This window comes from Aotus nancymaae, unplaced genomic scaffold (assembly GCF_030222135.1).
Source record: "Aotus nancymaae isolate 86718 unplaced genomic scaffold, 86718_ANA_hifiasm-v0.15.2.pri h1tg000014l, whole genome shotgun sequence".
Taxonomy (NCBI): domain Eukaryota; kingdom Metazoa; phylum Chordata; class Mammalia; order Primates; family Aotidae; genus Aotus; species Aotus nancymaae.
The window spans coordinates 79,629,870-79,653,078 of record NW_026988425.1 but is presented as its reverse complement, the minus strand read 5'-3'; the positions used below and the strand labels follow the sequence as shown (position 1 = coordinate 79,653,078).

The window sequence follows — 23,209 nt, the reverse complement described above, 5'->3', positions numbered from 1 at the left end:
ATAAGGAAGCTTTGAAATACTTAAAATGGGAAACTAACCTTACCAGATTTCCGTTCTAGAAACATCGCTCTAGCAACCTCGTGGTGAATGGGTTGGATGAGGGAGGGAGACAGGAGACCGAGTACAAACCAATTGACTAAAGATGGTTTGGACTATGGCCCGCTAGCCAAGTCCCTTCTGTTACAGCTCTCGGACTGGTATAATCTTTCCTACGAGCTCCACTCCAGCAAGTGTTCAGTGCCTCCAAATTATTGATACGGAGTAATTTCGCTTTCTCCTTTTAATTCACATCTGTTTCGAATCACTGATTTTATCACCAGAGTTAGTTTCGTAAGGGCTGCCTTAAAAAAATAATCACCACAAACTGGGTAGCTTAAAATAACAGAAATTTATTGAAACATTTGCCTTTTTTTTTTTTTTTTTTTTTTACCCTCGACTTGTGTGACATAATGACTTACCGAGAAACGGATGTTGGAAACTTTCCAATCATTTTTTATTTAAGTGTATCTACTTTTTAATTTATAAATAATGACATCACAACTGTGAGCATATGCACATAGTCTATCGTGATTGTTTATACCTTAATGAAGCAGAGGTCTAGCTGACATTCCGAAAAGTTGCTAAATGATGGTACAGTTTTAGTTTATTAAATATTTTCCTAAAGCTATTTTGTGTAATGATAGGGGAATCTATAAAGAGAAAATGAGGCGTGATATATTTCCCTTCGTTGGAGATACAAACTAAATTTAATCTGGATAGAGAAAAATTGTTTTAGTTGTTTAATTCACTGAACTTGTGTTGTAATTGTTGACCTAAAGGTTCTTCCAAATGATCCAGTCTTTCTTGAGCCTCATGAGGAAATGACACTCTGCAAATACTATGAGAAAAGGTTACTGGAATTCTGTTCAGTGTTTAAGCCAGCAATGCCAAGGTCTGTTGTGGTAAGTTACGGTAGTGATGAAATATAATGTCCTTTAGTTGGCTTGTGAAATCTGACCTCTTCTAAATTTGTAGCTAAGTTCCCGGTCCATTCTAGTTTTAAAAATCACCTTTGTTACATTTAATTAGTTTTTGACACATTATATATTTTTCAGTACAGGCCTTAAATCATGAATTGCTGTATCATCTCTTCCAAAGTATTTCAAGTCTCATTTTGTAGTTAAAAAAAAAAAATTGAGGTCAGGTAATGTTATAAATAAAGAAAATTAATTTACTTTCCTCTAAGTTTTCAACTAGTGAGCCTTAGAACCAGAACTAGAACATAGACTACTGCTTTTCCAACTCTGTGACACCCGGTAGATGTTTGAAATAATGCATTCATTCATCATTTGTAATCATATGCTCCAGCTGAAACTGATACCATAAGATTTTTTTAAGGTTTGATTAGTAGAAGCTAGAGTTTTATCTTTGGTTAAAAAGATTGTCTTATTGTTTCAGATGTATGATTCTGAGGACCTGTGGGGTTTTTTTGTTTGTTTCTTTTTTGCTGAGGTGCACAGCAGTGAGGAGAAACAGATAGCTGAGATTAAAAAGCTGAAAGATAAAAAACTGGAATGGGAGGGTGTTTAAAATGTTTTTATGTTATTTTATCAGGTTTGTTGTGAAGACTAAATGGTAAAAGTCTATCTTAAGTAAAAGTCTGTTAAGTTTTAAAGTTACACAATGTGATTAGCTTATGACCCAGTAGAGAATAACCTTCTAGGAAATTATCTCCATTTTTATTGTTGAAAAAAAATTGAAGTATGTTGAAAATATTAAGTCATAGAATTTATTTTTTTTTCATATGAGATATCAAAGATTCAGAGTTTTAGGTATACTCAATTAGTTTCTATCTTCAGATTTGGCTTATTCTTACAAAAGAATTGTAAAATGAGGCAGTAAATTTAAGTGATTTTATCAAATGAAGAAACCTTTAATGAACTTCTTTATGGAATTTATCTTTAAATAACATTTATGATTGGTGGATAATTTTTTGTTTTAAATAATGACAAAACTAAACTTTTAAGATGTTTAAAAGGAAATATTTTTTTCTATCATAAAATAGGTAAGTGGTTATTTTATTGGTTCCAGCCAAGTGATATAATGATTAAAAGTATAGGCAGGTCTTAACTTGCTATGACCTAATAAGGTCATTCCTGTTCCTTATTAGCTGTGTGACCTAGATAAGTCAGTTAACCTTATTGATACTCAGTTTCCTTCTCTGTAGAGATAGTAATACTTCGCTAAGCTGTTGTAGGGATTAAAATATGATGATAGTTGAGAGTCTGGCACATGGGATGCATTTAGTAAATAGTAGTGCTGCTTCTGCTGTTCAGTTAGCAGCAGTGATCACAAATCATGGAGTGGACATATGGTTATGTAAAAAATATGGAGTGACTTTACAGAGAAGGCTTATTATATCGAATGACTTTAGAGAGAAGGCTTATTACCTTACCCATATATTTTTGTTAATATTTTTATAAGATTGGTTAATCTATGAACATTTGTATTTTTCTCCTTGAATTTATCTAATTCAGGGCATTTTTGATACTCCGAATTCTGAAACACACACACCTATTTTTAAATCCAGTGACCATAGGAAGGATTAGCTAGAGTAGTCTGGGGATGGACAACCAAAGGATAGGAAAGGGTCTTTTGGCTATGGCATTTCTGTAGTAATTCATCGCAATTTATTTTGATTAAAGAAGAATTAATGAGTATTAGCATTTTTATGGGTAATCTCTACAAAGAAACCTTTCCATAAGTAAATTCTGTTTCACAAAATTTAACATGTAACATTTGTGAATACTGATTTTTTTTTTTAACCCTTAGGGTACAGCTTGTATGTATTTCAAGCGTTTTTATCTTAATAATTCAGTAATGGAATATCACCCCAGGATAATAATGTGAGTATGTCTGTCTAATTTATTGTTTTCATTTAAGAAGACCTTTATACTCTTTGAGTGTTTGTGGAAGGAGGGAGTTGTGCGAGAGAACTGACTTCCTAATCTAGATCATTTAGACTTGAATTTTTTTTTTTTTTTAATTCAGAACTTAAGATCTCTGTTTACCTATACTTCGGTAATACTGATGGCATCTGAACTTCAAATTGTCCAGGTTCAAATTTTGTTTTTCTCAATTAGGTACTTCTCTAATATCTCTCCCTGTTAGATGCCTAAGTTCTTCCAGTTGTTCAGACTGAGAATCATTTGTAGTGGCCCCTCTCCTTCCACATGCAGTCAGTGTTTGGATCCTATAGCTTCATATTCATTTCAGTTGAACAAAGATCTCTTGTTTCTGCTCTCTGCTGAGCACTGTGTCTATCATTAAAGATGAAATTAGTATGAGACTCATCAAAGAGCTTGTTCTCAATGACAATGTACCTGTTTTCTCTTTTCGATTCCCATTTCCTCCAGTCAAGATTAGGCCCTTGATCTCACTTCCAACCTTGATTTTTGCAGTAGCTTTCTTAACTAGTTTCTTATACCGAACAGCATGAAGTGGCCAGGTAAATTTCACACATTTGTCCCTGAAATGATAATTTCTTATTCAGATGCCCTCAGAGACTTCCACAGATGGGCTTCCACAAAGTTCCTTAAACCTACTTTTCTTCCCATGCTCATATGGTATATATGTGGGTACTGCTTTATTTTTAACTCTTCATCTACATGATACAAAGTACTCTTATTCCTCAGTTAATTTGTTTTTCCAGATATTTAAGTTGTCCTGCATGACACTGTCATTGAGTGAATGATAGTTGAATGCCATGGCGATATTAGTTGGTTTGACCTGATTTTATAGTTTGCCTTGTGTCTCCTAATGGATGAAAGTGTGAACAAGAGCTATCTTTAAAAAAAAGTATTCTTGCAGTGTCTGCCAGTCACTTTTGAATATCAGACAATTATAGAATATACTTTTAGAAATAAATTAGATATTTCTCAAAGTATATGCATGTTCTTCCACCCCCCACCCCCACACCTCCTTATTTTTCCTCTAGGCTCACTTGTGCATTTTTGGCCTGCAAAGTAGATGAATTCAACGTATCTAGTCCTCAGTTTGTTGGAAACCTTCGGGAGAGTCCTCTTGGACAGGAGAAGGCACTTGAACAGATACTGGAATATGAACTACTACTTATACAGCAACTTAATTTCCACCTTATTGTCCACAATCCTTACAGACCATTTGAAGGCTTCCTCATTGACTTAAAGGTAAACTTGATGTAAAATAAACTAACATTACATCTCCTTTCCTCTTCTTTAACCAAGAGAATCCAAAATTTTAAAACCCTTAATTGTTATAGCATGGATACAACCTGTGGATCTGACCTGGTCATCGAGGGCAGTTGTTTGCAAACTTCTGTGGGCATGAACAGTCATCTGGAGAAATTGTTAACTCAGATTGTTGGGTGGGACTTACAGAGTTTTTATTTAAGTGATCTGCAGTTCTGCTCCAGGGACTTAATGAAGACCATGGAGAATTTAGAACAGTGCCTATAAAGGTTTGAGATAACTCTTCTGACTTTGAATTATATTGTCATTCATATCGGCATGATTTAAAGAACCATAAAAAATTCTTAACCTTAAAGTAGAAGATTGCTAAGTGACTTCTATTTTTAGAGGTTTGTGAACTTGAGTCACTAGGCATCAATGATATAGGTAAACAAACATTGTGCAACTTTTAGATTGTTTTGTTTGGCTCTGAAAGAGAAATTGGATAAGTTGAATCAAACAGAAATCAGAAACTGGTTTATTCATATTAGTTCAGTGGCTCAATTTGGGTACTATGTGCCAGACGTTGTGCTTGAGGATGTAACCAGAAACGAGAGGAACAGTCTTAACTTTTGGGAACCTTACAATCTAAAGGTTTTAGATAATCATATCCAGTGTGCTAAGTGATACAGAAGGGAAGATATATTTTAGAAGGAGATAACAGATTAAGGGGTAAGGAAAATATTCTGAGAATGTATCATTTAAAATAAAATTCAGAGTAGGAATAGGTGAGAGGAGAACATCTCAATCAGAGACTTCCCTGGTCAAAAGCTCAAATTCAAGAAACCATTCTGTGCTAAAGAACCTGGACAGAGCCTAATAATGCAGGGGGAAGGGTATCACAGACAGCAACTACCAGAGTGGAAGGCAGAGTCTAGAATGTGGAGACAATGATACAGATTTCCAGTACAGCAAAGAGAAGCCAGTGAAAGGTTTAAATTTAGAGTGGCATAATTAGATTTTCAGCTTTAAAAGATCATGTTGGGAACCTTATGCATCAGGCTGCATCAGGTATTTATTGCACATCTGTTGTGTCAGGCATACGTGGAAAAAGGATTTGAATAAATTAAGGGAATAATGGGGTACTGTTAAAGGAGTCCAGGCAAAAGATGGTGGTGAGCTTCACTCATACGAAGTTTGTGAACTCTGGGCTTGAGATACAGGATGAATATCCCTTATCTGTAAAACTCGGGACCAAAAGTATTTGGGATTTCTCTCTCTCTCTCTCACACACACACACACACACACATTTGTTTATTTTATTACACTTTAGGTTCTGGGGTGCATGTGCAGAACATGCAGGATTGTTGCATAGGTACATACATGGCAATGTGGTTTGCTGTCTCCATCCTCCCAGTCACCTGTATCTGGCATTTCTCCCCATGTTATCCCTCCCCATCCTCCCTACCCCGCTCTGTCCCTTTCTTATTCCCCCTACAACAGACCCTATTGTGTGATACTCCCCTCCCTGTGTCCATGTGTTCTCATTGTTCAACACCCGCCTATGAGTTAGAACATGCGGTGTTTGATTTTCTGTTCTTGTGTCAGTTTGCTGAGAATGATGGTTTCCAGATTCATCCATGTCCCTACAAAGGACATGAACTCATCATTTTTTATGGCTGCATAGTATTCCATGATATATATGTGCCACATTTTCCTTGTCCAGTCTATCATCAGTGGGCATTTGGGTTGGTTCCAGGTCTTTGCTATTGTAAACAGTGCTGCAGTGAACATATGTGTGCATGTGTGTTTATAATAGAACAATTTATAATCCTTTGGATATATACCCAGTAATGGCATTGCTGGGTCAAATGGATTTTCCATTTCTAGGTCCTTGAGGAATCACCACACTGTCTTCCACAGTAGTTGAACTAATTTACACTCCCACCAACAATGTAAAAGTGTTCCTATTTCTCCACATCCTCTCCAGCATATGTTGTCCCCAGATATTTTGATGATCACCATTCTAACTGACATGACTTGGTATCTCAGTGTGGTTTTGATTTGCATTTCTCTAGTCACCAGTGATGATGAGCATTTTTTCATATGTTTGTTGGCATATGTCTTTTGAAAAGTGTCTGTTCATGTCCTTCACCCACTTGTGAATGGGTTTTGTTTTTTTTTTTCCTATAAATCTGTTTTAATTCTTTGTAGATTCTGGATATTAGCCCTTTGTCAGATGGGTAGATTGCAAAAAATTTTTCCAATTCTGTTGGTTGCCGGTTCACTCTAATGGTTCTTTGGCTGTACAGAAGCTCTGGACTTGAATTAGATCCCATTTGTCTATTTTGGCTTTTGTTGCCAATGCTTTTGGTGTTTTAGTCATGAAGTCCTTGCCTGTGCCTATGTCCTGAATGGTATTGCATAGGCTTTCTTCTAAGGTTTTTATGGTGTTAGGTCTTATGTTTAAGTCTTTAATCCATCTGGAGTTAATTTTAGTGTAAAGTGTCAGGAAGGGGTCCAGTTTCTGCTTTCTGCACATGGCTAGCCAGTTTTCCCAACACCATTTATTAAACAGGGAATCCTTTCCCCATTGCTTGTTTTTGTCATGTTTGTCAAAGATCAGGTGGTTGTAGCTGTGTGGCGCTGCCTTTGCTGTTCTGTTCCATTGGTCTATATCTCTGTTTGTGGTACCAATACCATGCTGTTTTGATTACTGTAGCCTTGTGGTATATTTTGAAGTCAGGTAGCATGATGTCTCCAGCTTTGTTTTTTTTGCTTACGTTGGTATTTCGGCTCTCTTTTGGTTCCATAAGAAGTTTAAGGTGGTTTTTTTTCCAGTTCTGTGAAGAGGGTTACAGGTAGCTTGATGGGGATTGTGTTGAATCTGTAAATTACTTTGGGCAGTAAGGCCATTTTCACGATAATGATTCTTCCTAACCATGAGCATGGAATGTTTTTCCATCTGTTTCACTGTTTTAATGAAATCTCTTATTTCATTGACCAGTGGTTTGTAGTTCTCCTTGGAAAGGTCCTTTACATCCTTTGTTAGCTGTATTCCTAGGTATTTTATTCTCTTTGTAGCAACTGTGAATGGGAGTTTGCTCATGATTTGGCTCTCTGTTAAATCTGTTATTGGTGTATAGGAATGCTTATGGTTTCTGCACATTTGGTATCCTGAGACTTTGCTGAAGTTGCTTATCAGTTTAAGGAGATTTTGGGCTGAGATGATTGGGTCTTCTAAATATGCAATCATGTTATCTGCAAATAGAGACAATTTGACTTCCTCCTTTCCCAATTGAATGCTGTTTATTTCTTTTTCATGCCTGATTGCTCTGGCTAGAACTTCCAATACTATATTGAATAGGAGTGGTGAGAGAGGGCATCCTTGTCTAGTGCCAGATTTCAAAGGGAATGCTTCTGGTTTTTGCCCATTCAGTATGATATTAGCTGTGGGTTTATTATAAATAGCTTTTATTATTTTGAGATATGTTCTGTTGCTACGTATTTTATTGAGAGTTTTTAGCATGAAGGGCTGTTGAATTTTGTTGAAGGCCTTCTCTGCATATATTGAGATGATCATGTGGTTTTTGTCTTTGGTTCTGTTTATGCGGTGGATTACGTTTATAGACTTGCGTATGTTGAACCAGCCTTGCATCCCTGGGATAAAGCCTACTTGATCGTGATGGATAAGCTTTTTGATGTGCTGTTGCAGTCGATTTGCCAGTATTTTATTGAAGATTTTTGCATCCGTGTTCATCATGGATATTGGCCTGAAGTTGTCTTTTCTTGTTGAGTCTCTGCCAGGTTTTGGTATCGGGATGACGTTGGTCTCATAAAATGATTTGGGAAGGATTCCCTCCTTTTGGATTGTTTGGAATAGTTTCAGAAGGAGTGGTACCAGCTCCTCTTTGTATGTCTGGTAGAATTCGGCTGTGAACCCATCTGGACCTGGGCTTTTTTTAGGTGGTAGGCTATTCATTGCTTCCTCAACTTTAGCCCTTGTTATTGGTCTATTCAGGGTTTCAACTTCTCCCTGATTTAGGCTTGGGAGGATACAAGTGTCCAGGAATTTATCCATTTCTTCCAGGTTTACTGGTTTATGTGTATAGAGTTGTTTGTAATAATCTCTGATGGTAGTTTGTATTTCTGTGGAATCTGTGGTGATATCCCCTTTATCGTTTCTTATTGCATCTATTTGATTCATCTCTCTTTTTATTAATCTGGCTAGCGGTCTATTTTGTTGATCTTTCCAAAAAACCAGCTCTTGGATTTATTGATTTTTTTTGAAGGGTTTTTTTGTGTCTCTATTGCCTTCAGTTCTGCTCTGATCTTAGTTATTTCTTGTCTTCTGCTAGCTTTTGAGTTTTTTTGATCTTGCTCCCCTAGCCCTTTCAATTTTGATGATAGGGTGTCGATTTCAGATCTTTCCTTGCTTCTTATGTGGACATTTATTGCTATAAATTTCCCTCTAGACACTGCTTTAAATGTGTCCCAGAGATTCTGGTTTGTTGTGTCTTCGTTCTCATTGGTTTCAAAGAACATATTTATTTCTGCCTTCATTTCTTTGTTTATCCAGTCAACATTCAAGAGCCAGTTGTTCAGTTTCCATGAAGTTATGCGGTTCTGAGTTAGTTTCTTAATCCTCAGTTCTAACTTGATTGCACTGTGGTCTGAGAGACTGTTATGATTTCTATTCTTTTACATTTGCTGAGGAGTGATTTACTTACAATTATGTCATCAACTTTAGAGTAGGTGCGATGGGGTGCTGAGAAGAATGTATATTCTGTGGATTTGGGGTAGAGATTTCTGTAGATGTCTTATTAGGTTTGCTTGGTCCGGATCTGAGTTCAAGTCCTGGATATCTTTGTTAATTTTCTGTCATGTTGATCTGTCTAATATTGACAGTGGAGTGTTAAAGTCTCCCATTATTATTGTATGAGAGTCTAAGTCTCTTTGTAGGTCATTAAAAACTTTCTTTATGTATCTGAGTGCTCCTGTATTGGGTGCATATGTATTTAGGATAGTTAGCGCTTCTTGTTGTATTGATCCTTTTACCGTTGTGTAATGCCCTTCTTTGTCTCTTTTGATCTTTGTTGTGTTAAAGTCTATTTTATCAGAGACTAGGATTACAACTCCTGCTTTTTTTTGCTCTTCATTTGCTGGTAAATCTTCCTACATCCCTTTATTTTGAGCCTGTGTGTATCCTTGCACTTGAGATGGGTTTCCTGGATAGAACACATCAATGGGTTTTGACTTTTTATCCAGTTTGCCAGTCTGTGTCTTTTTATTGGGGCATTTAGCCGGTTTACATTTAAGGTTAATATTGTTATGTGTGAATTTGATCCTGCCATTTTGATGCTAGCTGGATGTTTTGTCTGTTAATTGATGCAGTTTCTTCATTGTGTCAATGGTCTTTACCATTTGGTATGTTTTTGGAGTGGCTAGTACTGGTTGTTCCTTTCTATGTTTAGTGCTTCTTTCAGGAGCTCTTGTAAGGAAGGCCTGGTGGTGACAAAATCTCGTAGCAATTGCTTGTTTGTAAAAGATTTTATTTCTCTTTCGCTTATGAAGCTTAGTTTGGCTGGATATGAAATTCTAGGTTGAAAGTTCTTTTCTTCAAGGAATTTGAATATTGGCCCCCACTCTCTTCTGCCTTGTAAGGTTTCTGCGGAGAAATCCTCTGTGAGTCTGATGGGCTTCCCTTTGTGGGTAACCTGACCTTCCTCTCTGGCTGCCCTTAGCATTTTTTCCTTCATTTCAACCCTGGTGAATTTGATGATTATATGCCTTGGGTTTGCTCTTCTTGAGGAATATCTTTGTGGTATTCTCTGTATTTCTTGTACCTGAATGGTGGCCTGCCTTGCTAGGTTGGGGAAGTTCTCCTGGATAATATCCTGAAGAGTGTTTTCCTTGGATTCGTTGTCTCTGTCACATTCAGATACACCTATCAAAGGTAGATTAGGTCTTTTCACATAATCTCATATTTCTTGGAGGCTTTGTTCATTTGTTTTCACTCTTTTTTCTCTAATCTTGCCTTCTCATTTTATTTCATTGAGTTGATCTTCAATCTCTGATATCCTTTCTTCTGCTTGGTCAATTCAGCTATTGAAATTTGTGTATGCTTTGTGAAGTTCTCCTGTTGTGTTTTTTAGCTCCGTTAAATGATTTATATTCTTCTCTAAGCTGTTTATTCTCATTAGCATTTTGTCAAACCTTTTTTCAAGGTTCTTAATTTCTTTTTATTGGGTTAGAACATGTTCTTTAGCTCAGAGAAGTTTGTTATCACCCACCTTCTGAAGCCTGTTTCTGTCAATTCATCAGACTTATTCTCCATCCAGCTTTCTTCCCTTCCTTGTGAGGATTGTGATCCCTTGGGGGAGGATAAGTATTCTGATTTTGGGTGTTTCATCCTTTTTGCGCTGGTTTCTTCCCGTCTTCGTGGATTTACCTACCTATGGTCTTTGTAGTTGGTGACTTTGGGATGGCATCTCTGAGTGGACGTCCTTTTTTTGATGTTGAAGTTATTTCTTTCTGTTCTTTTAGTTTTCCTTCTAACAGACCCCTCTGCTGTAGGACTGCTAGAGGTCCACTCCAGACCCTGCTTGCCTGGGGATCACTTGCAGCAGCTGCAGAACAGTAAGGGTTGCTGCCAGTTTCTTCTTCTGTTATCTTTGTCACCGAAGGATACCCGCCAAATGTCAGCCTGAGCTATCCTTTATGAGGTGTCTCTTTGGATATACAGGGATCGGGGAGCTGCTTGAGGAGACAGTCTGTCCCTTATAGGAACTCAAGTGCTGAGCTGTGAGCTTTGTTGGTTCATTCAGAGCTGCTGAGCAGGTACGTTCAAGTCTGCTGCAGCAGAACTCATAAACGCCTTTTTTCCCAGGTGCTCTGTCCTGGGAAGGTGGGGCTTTATTGATAAGTTCTTGAGGTGCTGCTGCCTTTTTACAGAGATGCCTTGCCTAGCAAGGAGGTAGCCAATCACAGTCTGCCAGCAGAGGCGTTGCTGAGCTTTAATGGGCTCTGCCCAGCTGCTGTGTGAACTTCCTTACGGTTTTGTTTACAGAGGTATAGTTAGAACTGCCTTGGTAATGGCGGTCTGCCTCAGTAATGGCGGACTGCCTGGTAGTGGTGGACTGCCTGGGTAATGGTGGATGCCCTTCTCCCTCCAGGGAGCTGGACCATCCTGGGTCCAACTGCCCTTGCCGTGACCTCTCAATCCAAAGTGTTTCAGATTGCTGGTCTTTGTCGGGGTGGGACCCTGCTGAGCCAGATCACCTGGCTCCCTGTTTCAGCCCCCTTTTTTTCAGTTGAATGGACGGCTCTGTCTCCCAGGCATTCCAGGTGCCAGTTGAAACGGCCACCCAGATTTGTGTGAGTTTTTGTGCAGAGATCTGCTGTGCCAACTGAAACAGCCGTGCTGGAAACTCATGGCGTTTTTCAGCCTGGGAATCTCCTGGTCTGTGGGCAGTAATAACTCATTTGGAAATGCGGTGATCACTCACCCTCTGTGTCATTCTCGCTGGGAACTGCACTCTAGAGCTGTTCCTGTTCGGCTGTCTTAGATCCTCCCCAACATGAGTTCCGCCTGGCTAATTTTTTTGTAGAGATGGGCTTCTGCCATGTTGCCCAGGCTGGTCTCACTTTTTTTTTGTTGTTTTTTTGGCAATATTTGCGTTGTGCTTACTGGTTGAGCATTACAAATCCAAAATCTGAAATGCTCCAGTGAGAATTTCCTGAGTGCCAGTACTCAGAAACTTTCAGATTTTGGATCATTTCAGATTTTGAATCTTTTGGATTTGTGATGCTCAGCCTGTAGTTAGGTAAAATCAATAAAGCTTGAGGATTGAGTGTTTATAGAGATGAGGACAGAGGAAGAACCCCCAGGTTTCTGGCTGGGTGAGAGTTTTTTGGTTGTACTTTGTTTTATGGAAAAGACTGATGCAAATTTAAATACTGATGCAAAGAGCTAGTAGTGAAAGAAAGATGAAATATAAAATAGTCTCTTTGGAGTAAGGTGGAAGGGGGGTTGGCATGGGATTTAGAAGCAAGGTAGAAGAACTGGGCTTAGAGGGAATAATGGCTCTTTCTTTTAATAGTGGAAAAGGGGAAATTAAGGGTTAGGATACTGTTATGCCTCAGGATTTGGTGTTGGCAGGAAATAGCACCTTTCTTTGGTAAGAGATAGTTTTCTGAGAGTGATAGAGTTTCTGAGAATTATCAAGGAGATAATTTAAGACAGATGGAAAATATTTATGTAGTCACTGAAAAATGGGAGAGTAAATTTACTGTGGAAATACTGTGGTTGCTCGGCAGTGTTTAAGAGCCTTGCTGAGGTCAATGAACATGAGTTTATAATAACATTACCAGACCTCTGGTTGTATGGTTTTTTCTGGCAGTACTCAGAAATCTTTATGTAGTTGCAAAGTGAAGGTTTGTTGGATTCAACCACTGTTAAATTTCTGGTTTTGCCTGAAATGTGTTGGCAGCATATTGGGGCAGGGAATTCGGGAGAGAAATGAGGACCGGAGGACACTGCTAAGTGGGAGCTAGTAGAGGGATAAGTAACCAAAGGTTCTGAGGAGGGAGAACAGCTGTGAAGTAAATGAATCAATATATTTTAAAAGGAGGCATTGTGGTCAGAGTAGTGTGTCTGAATTTGTCATATCACAGGTGAGGCATTTTTGCACAGTTGCCTCGAGTATTTTGTTTCAGAGTGTAGAAAAGCTTTCTTAGTGCTTTAAGTGTTGAATATTGATATCTGAGGGCTTAGGATTTATGGTTTATTTCATAGGGTATAAAGAACTGTCAGGAAATATGAGGTCTTCCATAGCTGTTGGGCATATTCTAAAACTTTTTCTGTGAGAATTTGAAGTCTAATGTGTTCTAATCAAATCGAGATTCATTTTTATTTACTTCTTCCGGAAAGTAAATTTTAAGTAGAAGGAATTTATATAAAAATAAGGTTTGTTCCCAAATGTTGCCTTACATTTGAATCACATGGGTTGTTTGAGAGACATATTTACCTGGGAATATGTATTTCTTGGCTCTACTTTAGACTCAATGGAATCTTTAAGAGTTTCCCTTTCCTCCCCTTTCTATTCAAGTGGAAAATGACCAAGAGAAGAGATTAATATAAATTGAGGACAATGTCAATAACTTCGGATATGTTATTTTAAAGCACATATTTCTTAATATGAGTCGTGTAATTTTAAACTCTTGTTACTCCATTTAAACCCTCAGAAATGGTAACATTTGCAAACTTTTTTTCTAGACCCGATATCCCATGTTGGAGAATCCAGAGATTTTGAGGAAAACAGCTGATGACTTTCTTAATAGAATTGCATTGACGGATGCTTACCTTTTATACACACCTTCCCAAATTGCCCTGACTGCCATTTTATCTAGTGCCTCCAGGGCTGGAATTACTATGGAAAGGTATTAATTAGTGTTTTGACTTAGATCAAATTCAGTCACTGGGTTTATTTATTCATGGAGTCATTTGTGACTAGTCTGTAATATCCATTGTGGCTGGGATGGTTGGTGAAAAGAAGAAATGAAATTGCCTTATGGTAATCTTTAAATATTACGAAAAATATTGTTGAACTCAGAGGATACATTTAGGATTAAAGTAGAAGTAAACCAGGTGATCTTTGACAGACTGATAAAGATATCAGTATATGACAAATTTAGAAGTTCCTCTGAACTGGTGAGCAACTTGAGTGCAACAAATGTGTCTGCCTTATCTTCTATAAAGCATGTATGACACATGGAATTAAATACTGTTCACTAACTGTAACACAAACTAGCAGTCAGACTTTTTTAGTTTCTATATTGTTTCTCAATTTAAGACCTTTGAAGTTCTGCTTGATTTTATTCCTAGAAATAGCTGAGGAAGAAAGATGATAAAATTTCCTAAAGTTAATTAAAACTATTTTACGTAACTACAATCCCTTATCCATAATTTCAGAATCCATTGATAAGGTGGCAGCAAATATGAACTGACTGTATTTAGTTTTTATTTCACTTAATAGGAATATTTATGTTTCGTTGCAGAAATCTTAATATTCCTGATTATAGGATGCTATCCCAGACATCACTTGGGTGTTTCACATTTCATAATACATACACCAGATAACTTTTCTAAGACATGAATAATTATTAATGAGAATTTCACGACACATCTGCATCTACGATAAGGGATGTAGGTTTATATTTTATGATACGCCTCTTCTCTGCAAACACAACTCACCAACTATCTATAAATGTATACATTTAATCCCAAAGTGATTTCTGTTTACTAAGCAAATATTCACTGAATGCCTCAATGTACTACTATGCACTGTACTACACTTTAGGAATATGAAAATGAGTAAGATAAATCTCTAAGTTAGGAAAGATAGTCATGTAAATTATTGATGTATATGGAGTTAAGATGTGGACTTCCATTCATTTTGGGGGGAGTTGGTTATTTTTTTGAGACAGTGTCTCATTCTGTCACCAGGCTGGAGTGCAATGGCACAGTCATAGCTCACTGCAGCCTTAACCTTCCAGGCTTAAGCGATCCTCCTGCCTCAGCTTTCTAAGCAGCTGGGACGACAGGAACACACCACTACACTACACCCCGCCTAAACTTTTTGTTTGTAGAGTTGGGGTTTCCCTATGTTGCCCAGGCTCATCCCAGTCACTCTAGACTCAAGTATTCCTTCTGCCTAGGCCTCCCAAAGTGCTGGAATTACAGGTGCACACCACCAACCTGGCCTGCAGACTTCATTCCGTAAGGGAACAAAGGCCTTCTTTTCCACAGTTCAGATAACCAAAAGTTTGATTAATCTTGAAGCATTGTATATAGTGCATAAATAAATTCTTCAGTGATGAGATTTTAATTATGTAGAGTGGGATGAAGCATCCTTAAGTCCAGATGAGTTTATTGTATCTTAGAAGTTTAGTTCATTATAATTCCAGATAGGTAAAATTGAAATTGTGATACCTTTGGCTCCCTGCAAAATTAATAGGCTTTTGTAACATTCCGATGACTAGACATCCGCGTTTTTTTTGTTGTTTTTTTTTCCCGCCCTTTAGGGAAATGCTTTCCAATCATTTTAAACTTACTGATACGGGCAAACTTTTGGCATATGTGGAAATTGAGTTTACATTTATTGCTGATTTCAAAAGGGAGAGCCCTCATGCTGTTGTCATAGTCTGGATAATGCCTCAGATTATTAATCATAGGATTATTACTGTTATTTCTGGGTTTTCTTCTCTTTCTTGTAGATTTAGAGCTTTATTTCTCATCTGCTACTTTGACCCTTTAGGTATTCTTACTTGCCTGTGGATTTTACTAAAACATCACAATATTAAAATTCAGATTTGAAATTGAGATTAAGAGTTGCTAGGCCGGGCACGGTGGCTCATGCCTGTAATCCCAGCACTTTGGAAGGCTGAGGTGGGCGGATCAGCTGAGGTGGGGAGTTCGAGACCAGCCTGACCAACACGGGGAAACCACGTCTCTACTAAAAAAACAAAGTTAGCCCGGCATGATGACGTATGCCTGTAATCCCAGCTACTCTGGAGACTGAGGCAGGAGAATTGCTTGAGCCTGGGAGGCGGAGGTTGCAGTGAGCTGGGATCGTGCCATTGCATTCCAGCTTGGGTAACAAAAGCGAAACTCCATCTCAAAAAAAAAAAGTTGCTAGCTTCACAGAGATAAAGAGTCAGCTCTTAGCACCAAACCTATGACCTTTATGCATAAGAAATCAAAAGAAAATGAAGATTAAAAATTAAGGAAGATGACAAAAATGGGAGGAATTTTAAGTAGAAAGGTAAAGGAAAAAACTAATTTAGTTATTTTGAATTACTAGTAACTGGAAATGGATTAGTTGTCAGGGGATTTCCTGATTTTCAGATCCAAAATTTATTTCCACAATAGATGATGATGATGTAATAACAAAGTTATCAGCCGGGCGCGGTGGCTCACGCCTGTAATCCCAGCACTTTGGGAGGCCGAGGCGGTTGGATCACGAGGTCAAGAGATCGAGACCATCCTGGCCAACATGGTGAAACCCCGTTTCTACTAAAAATACAAACAATTAGCTCAGCATGGTGGCGCGTGCCTGTAATCCCAGCTACTCGGGAGACTGAGGCAGGAGAATTGCCTGAACCCAGGAGGCGTAAGTTGCAGTGAGCCAAGATCACGCCATTGCACTCCAGCCTGGGTGACGAGAGTGAAACTCCATCTCCAAAAAATAAAAATAAAAATAAATAACAAAGTTATCAAAACTTGATAACAAAATGAAAATAATCTGGATAAAGACAGCAACAAGAGTTCTTAAAGTATTGCTTTCTATTTTTGTAACTATTACATCCAAGAGAAAAATAATTTTTTTGCATTCCTGTTTGAAAAACTACTTAACACTTTGAGAATCTGTTCATTTGGGCTTTTATCAATTATTGGTCAAGTTCAGGTATGTAAAACCTCAGAGTAATTGAAAATTTAAATATAGAAATTATGTTTTTATACTGTCAGTGGCCCTGAGAAAAACAAGTAATTGAGTTTTATATCACATTGATAGAGAAGTTTAACACCTTTGATTTGGACTTGATGCAAATAAGACGTAATAGATTTATAAAGCATTAGGTGATAGTCTTGTTGGTTTGAATGTCTGTTACTCCCAAGAAGTACAACTATAGGTAAAATGGCTTTCGTATTAAGGGGACAGAAAATCCTTACCAGTGCCAAATTCCAGTTTTGCTGCTTCCTAGCTTTATTACTTTGGGCAGGTTACAAGATCATGACTTGCTCATCCCTGTAACTGAGATTCCTCTTCTGTAAAATAAGGTTAGACTCATAGGATTTTTATATTAAAAGATACAAATTTTATAAGTATTGACTATTACTGCTGCTTTCATACTATTTTCCTTCTGAAAGTTTATACCTGAATATCACTAAACTTAAATGAATAGTAAACATCTTTTAATGTAATTGGTAATAAATCCTTAAAACATAAGAGTTACAGATTATATGTTCAGAAATTTAAACATTTTAAAATTGCCATTGATAAGATGGAGGAAAATAATTTATGATGTCATGCTTTTGCAATGTGCTGTATGTTTTCAATAGGTTAAATTTTCTTTCTTTTCTTTACCAGTTATTTATCAGAGAGTCTGATGCTGAGAGAGAACAGAACTTGCCTGTCACAGTTACTAGATATAATGAAAAGTAAGTAAAACAGAACACTCTACAAAATGTTCTTCCATTACAAAGTTCCTTTCTAAATAAATATCTTGGTGTTTAACTAGAAATATAACTTAGATTTTTGTTTAGATTTATTTTCATTGAGTTACTATATTATGGAAGCATGAAAGATACACTGGTCTAGAACAAATAGAAGGTACATGGAAGGAAGTAGTGTTCATGTATATAGAACTTATGCAAAGACTGAAAATATCGGATTTAGAAAGGGTTTAGAGATTGACAACAGGATCCTTTTAAAGAATAAAGAAACATACTAGTCACTAAAAAAGATGTAATGGGAACTAACTTAAGGATAATGTTTAAATTTGGATCTTCTATTTTGTAGCTAAATCATTTTTTTAAAATGAAAGTTAGAGGGAGATTTGACACACTCAGAAAAGGCACTGCTAAGACAACAGAGAAAGATTTAAAGATGTTCACCTTGAAAATTAGAGTGATGTGGCTGCAAGCCAAATGAAGCTGGCAGCCACCGGAAGCTGGAACAGGCAAGGAATGGATTCATCCCTGGAGCCACCAGAGAGTATGGCCCTTCCAGCACCTTAATTTTGACCCATTGAAACAGATTTCAGACTTCTGGGCTCTAGAACTATGAGACAATACATTTCTGTTGTTTTAAGCCAACAAGTTTGTGATAATTTTAATAGCAACTTCGGGAAACTAATATAGCCCTGTATAACCAAGAATTATCCAACCCAAAAAGTCATTAGTGCTAATGTTGAGAAATTCTGTCCTAAGGGTTGAGTAGAATCTCATCTTATTGACTGAATTAGCCAGCATTCTCTATTCTTCATTCTTGCCCACGGCACACTTGTTCATGGCTGCTAAGCTACTCTTTGGGGTTAGAGCTCAATCATGTTTGTTCCCAAACCTTGTTGTCTAAATTGTTTTTAATTAGATTTGTAATTTAATTAAATATTAAATAAACCAGTATAAGATTGAAGATCTTGATCTTGGATGACAGTAAATGGGTATACATTTTATATATTTTGTGTTTTAAAAGTTAAGATGCTTAAGGGCATCTGTATCATTTCTTGATTCTCTGCTTGAAGTGATCTTGAGAGCTTTCTTTGAGAATGATGGGTTTGTGATTTATGAATTATAAACTGTAGCTCTTTAGTTATACCACTAGGGGGTTCACTTTCAAAGCTCATTGTGATTTGACTATAGATAATAGGAGCATAGAATTTAGTAGGTAAAGGGAGTCTTATTCCACTTTACTTATTTCATAGCTTAGTTTTATTACTGATTTCTTCTCAATACCTTTATTTTGCTCCACTTATTTTAAATGAAATAAAAATAACTCTTCATAAAATACTTATAGGTTTAACGCTACTAAGATATTTGTAATGTTTGGAACAGATAGTGTCTTACGGGTGTTGAGTCACAAGTATTCAGTTGAAAATACTGCTTTGTTTGCATTATGAAATAGGTCAGTATAGTCATTGAATCACATGGCTGGCAAATAATAATAATAAGCCCATTGGCTCTCTCCTCATTCCCCTAATACATTTTGAAATTTGTGTTCTTTGGTTTATTATAGTTGAATAAAAAGATCAGCTAGAGGATGCTTTTGCAATTATGAAGTTACTGATATAGTAGTTTGCTTTTAACCTAAAGTGGACATTTTTGTATAGGGTCTGTTTTTTGTTAAAGCAAAGGATTATTAACAAATTTTTACTAAGCATCCTCCCTTTATTGCATGTTGTATAATAACAGTTTCCTTTGTAAATAGGAAGTATACTCTTAGTCCACTATCTGTGGAAGAGAATATTATGAAAATGGTTGGTGATAGAGAACAAAGCATGTTCACTAAATCATTTAGGGATTTTTTTTTTTTTTTAAGTCTTAAACTGAACAAGAAGTGACCCCAGTAGGATTTGCAAAAAATTAACACTAGATTATACAGTGCGCTTTATGCTGTACATGGTATGGGCTAAACAACAGAGAGCCATAATTACTTGAATTAAACATATGGTACTTATAGGATTTTAAAGTAGAATGATGCAAATCTTGAGAATAACCACCATGTCATTTGAAGAGTGTTTTGTTGAAAAGTAACAAGCTCCCTTACTATGAAAAGGTTTGCTTATTCAGTTTAAATTCTTTTTTGTATCCACATAGGCATGAGAAACTTAGTAAAAAAGTATGAACCACCCAGATCTGAAGAAGTTGCTGTTCTGAAACAGAAGTTGGAGCGATGTCATTCTGCTGAGCTTGCACTTAATGTAATCTCGTAAGTTGATGTGACAGTGTTGATCAGTAGACATAACTTTTATCCAGTCCAGCAGGTTTGTAAATCATTTTATTGGTGTTTGCTCATTTGAGGAAAGCTGACTGATCCATTAAATCAGATTTTCTTTGTTGAATGGACATTTCTAATGAGATTAAACTTAAGACCTTAATAGTTCAGCATTCACTGTGCAGTTCTGATCCTGCTGTGACTTGTGTTCTTTGGCTTGCAGGCCCTGTCCTGTTCTGTTACTTCTCATGGGATCTCAGGGGTCAGGGTCTTAAGGAATCCTTTAACCTTTTCCTGTCATTTTAATCTTTGGTCTCTGCAGTTGTGATATCTGGTCTGAGGAACAAATGTCCTTTCCAGACTTCTGTTAGCTAGAGTAGGGAAACTTGGCATACATACTTTATTTCAGTGACAAACTTTATATTGAAGATAAAGCCAATAGGAAAATAGGCTGTTTAATCTCTTCTTGTAGCCATAAGAACACTTTTAATGTCTCTTAATTGATTTGTAAGCTGAATATGGAAATCACCATACAATTGGCAATTTATGCTTTGCAAATTGAAAGATCCACTGAAATTTTTAGGTGTTTAAGAAGTTGGGAATTTGGGCAGGTACTAGGAATAATGAAACTGACATTTTCTATTTCCTGTGGGATGCATTCTGCTGTTTATAAAGTTATACCCTGTATGTTAAAATTTAATGGGAGTTATCTGTGGCATCTTATAGTTAGGATGTATTTTGGATCTTATTTCTATAATTGGTGAATATGTGCTGCTGGATACATATGAAAAGCCAGAACAGCATTCTTAGGTCCTTATGTCAAGTACACATGACTTAAATTCCTATACAGTTGTAGTGGGGTAATACCTAGAGACTTAGGAAGTATGCAGAATAGCATGATTTAGCATAGAACTTGAAATTGGTGGGTTTCATTCACTTCCAGGTTTCAGTGGTAACAGGAATTTTTCAGATTGGTTATAGAGAAGAAATGTTGGCTTTAATTAATGAAAGTATTGCAGCACTGCTTATGTTCTTTTTGCATTGATTTTGAAATGGGATTAGACCAGGGGTTGGCAAACTATGACCTACCAGGCCTATCCAGCCCACTGGCTGTTTTTAGAATACAGTTTTGTTGGAATATAGCATACCGATTCATTTATTTATCACCTATGGCCGTTTTCTTGATATAGTAGAAAAGTTGGTTGTGACAGAAACTGATAATAGGACCTGCAAGGCCTAAAATATTTACTGTCTCTTTAAATAAAAAGTTTATCCATCCCTGGATTAGACCACTGAACTATGAATCCTACCCTTTCTAGCCAAGTAACTGAATGGACCATAATCCAAAATTCCTAATTGCCATAGCTTATTCCAGATTGCCATCTGCTTTGTACTGTGCCAAGCAAATTCTGAATATCTATGAGTATTTGAGGAGTGCTTCTCAAACTGTGAAGGACTTTAAAAAAAAACTTCACTAGATGTATACTTTTGAAAATTCAATAAAAAATGTATTACTGGAAAAGTGAAGACACAAAAACATAAGTTTTTTTGTGTCAAGTTTTATTAGATTCAGGTCATAAAATGATTATATCAAATTGCTATTAAAAATTTCTAAACACACGATTCCTATACTTAACTTACTACAAACTGGAAATAGTCATGGACCAGCCCTGGTCCATGGACCAGTTGTGCTACTTTAGGACTATTTGTTTTCCTTGATTTTCAAAATTATTTTATCTCTGTTTTTCATGACTCAAAAACTGTATTGTCATTGTCAGTCAATACAGGTGAAACCCAAGTTCCCTTTGATCAAAATCCATATCTGTCTTGACCTCAGAAGTAACTTAGTAGTTGTTTACCTTTGCCAGCCCTTTCTCTGCATTTATATCCATATGTGTGTATGAAATAAGTCGGATTTTTTCTCCTTTGCATTAATTTTCATATTATACAAAGTGTAATTATCAATGTTTTACTTTTGCCAGTCTGGCTAAAAAAGTCTCACATTGTCATTTTAATTTGCATTTTCTTGATTACTATGGGGCACTGAAGTTTCCATGTTTAACAGTCACTTATTTCTTCTGTATTGCTTATTTATAGCCCTTGCCCAATTGTCTGGCATTACTTTTGTGATTTGTAGTGCTTTATAGATTCTGTATACAGTTATCCTTCAGTATCCATGGGGGATTGGTTTCAGGACCTTCTGCTGATAACCAAAATTCATAGATGCCCTAATACAAAATGGCCTATTTGCATATAACCTATACACATCCTCCCATAAACTTTAAATCATCTCTAAATTATTTCTAATACCTAAATACAATGTAAATGCTATGTAAATAGTTGTTATACTGTATTCTTTAGGGAATAATGACAAAAAGTCTGTACATGTTCAGTACAGATAGAATTTTTTTTTGTATTTTCAATCCGCAGTTGGTTGAGTCCACTGATGTGGAACCCACAGGATACAAAAGGCTGATTGTACTTATTTACATATGATATATTCTATTGTTTTTCACAACCTTTTTTCCAAATATTAGTTTTTGCCTCAGCTCCCATCCTCTACTTTTTTGAGACAAAGTCTGTCTCTGTCATCCAGGTTGAGTGCAGTGGCTTGATCTTGACTCACTGCAACCTCTACCTCCTGGGCCCAAGTGATCTTCCCACCTCAGTCTCCCAAGCAGCTGGGACAGGTGCTCAACCACATTCGGTTAATTTTTTTATTTTTTGTAGAGAGGAGGTTTCGCCACATTGCTCAGGCTGGTCTCAAACTCCTGGGCTCAGTGATCTGCTGGCCTTGGCCTAAAGAGCTGGGATTACAGTGGTGAGCCACTGTGCCCAGCAGGTCCCAGTTCATTTTTTATTTCATGTTTTTCCTAGTTACCTGAAATACTTTTTATCACACATTAAATTCCTACTTCTGCATAGTCATTATTTTGCTTATCTAGTCTGATCATTGATCTGTTAATATCTCACTTTAATAATTACCATAGCTTTTATAATGTGCTTTGAAGATAGCACCTGGTTCTTCTTTACATTCTCTGCTATTTTTTCACACACTCTTTCCTAGGTCAGTGTTAGACTTGACAGATTCCATGAAAAGTTTTATTGGGGCTTTAATTAGAATTGCATTAAATGGCTGGGCACGGTGGCTTATGCCTGTAATCCCCGCACTTTAGGAGGCTGAGGAGGGTGGATCGCCTTAGGTCAGGAGTTTGAGATGATCAGCCTGGCCAACATGGTGAAACCTCGTCTCTATTAAAAATAAAAAAATTAGCTGGGCATGGTGGCAGGCACCTGTAATCCCAGCTACTCATGAGGCTGAGGCAGCTGGGAGGCAGAGGTTGCAGTGATCCAAGATCGTGCCATTGCATTCCAGCCTGGGTGACAGTGAGACTTTGTCTTAGAAAACAAAAAAAGAAATGCATTAAACATTGATTTTAAAAGTATCATTTCCCGTATCCATAATTCTTCATCTTTTTCCATTTATCCAGGCCTTGTTTTTCAGTAGATACGTGACATTGCATA

At 37.0% G+C, this 23,209-nt stretch overlaps 1 protein-coding gene across 8 annotated transcripts in view; it reads left to right on the top strand.

Annotated features, from left to right (window-relative positions):
* The window catches only part of CCNH (cyclin H), a 49,133-nt gene that overhangs the window by 763 nt on the left and 25,161 nt on the right, over positions 1 to 23,209 (top strand). For 7 of the 8 annotated variants that reach the window (XM_064376109.1, XM_064376110.1, XM_064376108.1 and 4 more), the window contains exons 2-7: positions 819 to 941; positions 2,812 to 2,885; positions 3,977 to 4,187; positions 13,465 to 13,628; positions 17,339 to 17,409; positions 19,567 to 19,678. In XM_064376109.1, coding sequence (XP_064232179.1) covers positions 819 to 941; positions 2,812 to 2,885; positions 3,977 to 4,187; positions 13,465 to 13,628; positions 17,339 to 17,409; positions 19,567 to 19,678 — 755 coding nt within the window. Of the gene's footprint in view, positions 1 to 818; positions 942 to 2,811; positions 2,886 to 3,976; positions 4,188 to 13,464; positions 13,629 to 17,338; positions 17,410 to 19,566; positions 19,679 to 23,209 lie in introns of those variants that run through there. The other variant, XM_064376111.1, reaches the window with a different exon arrangement.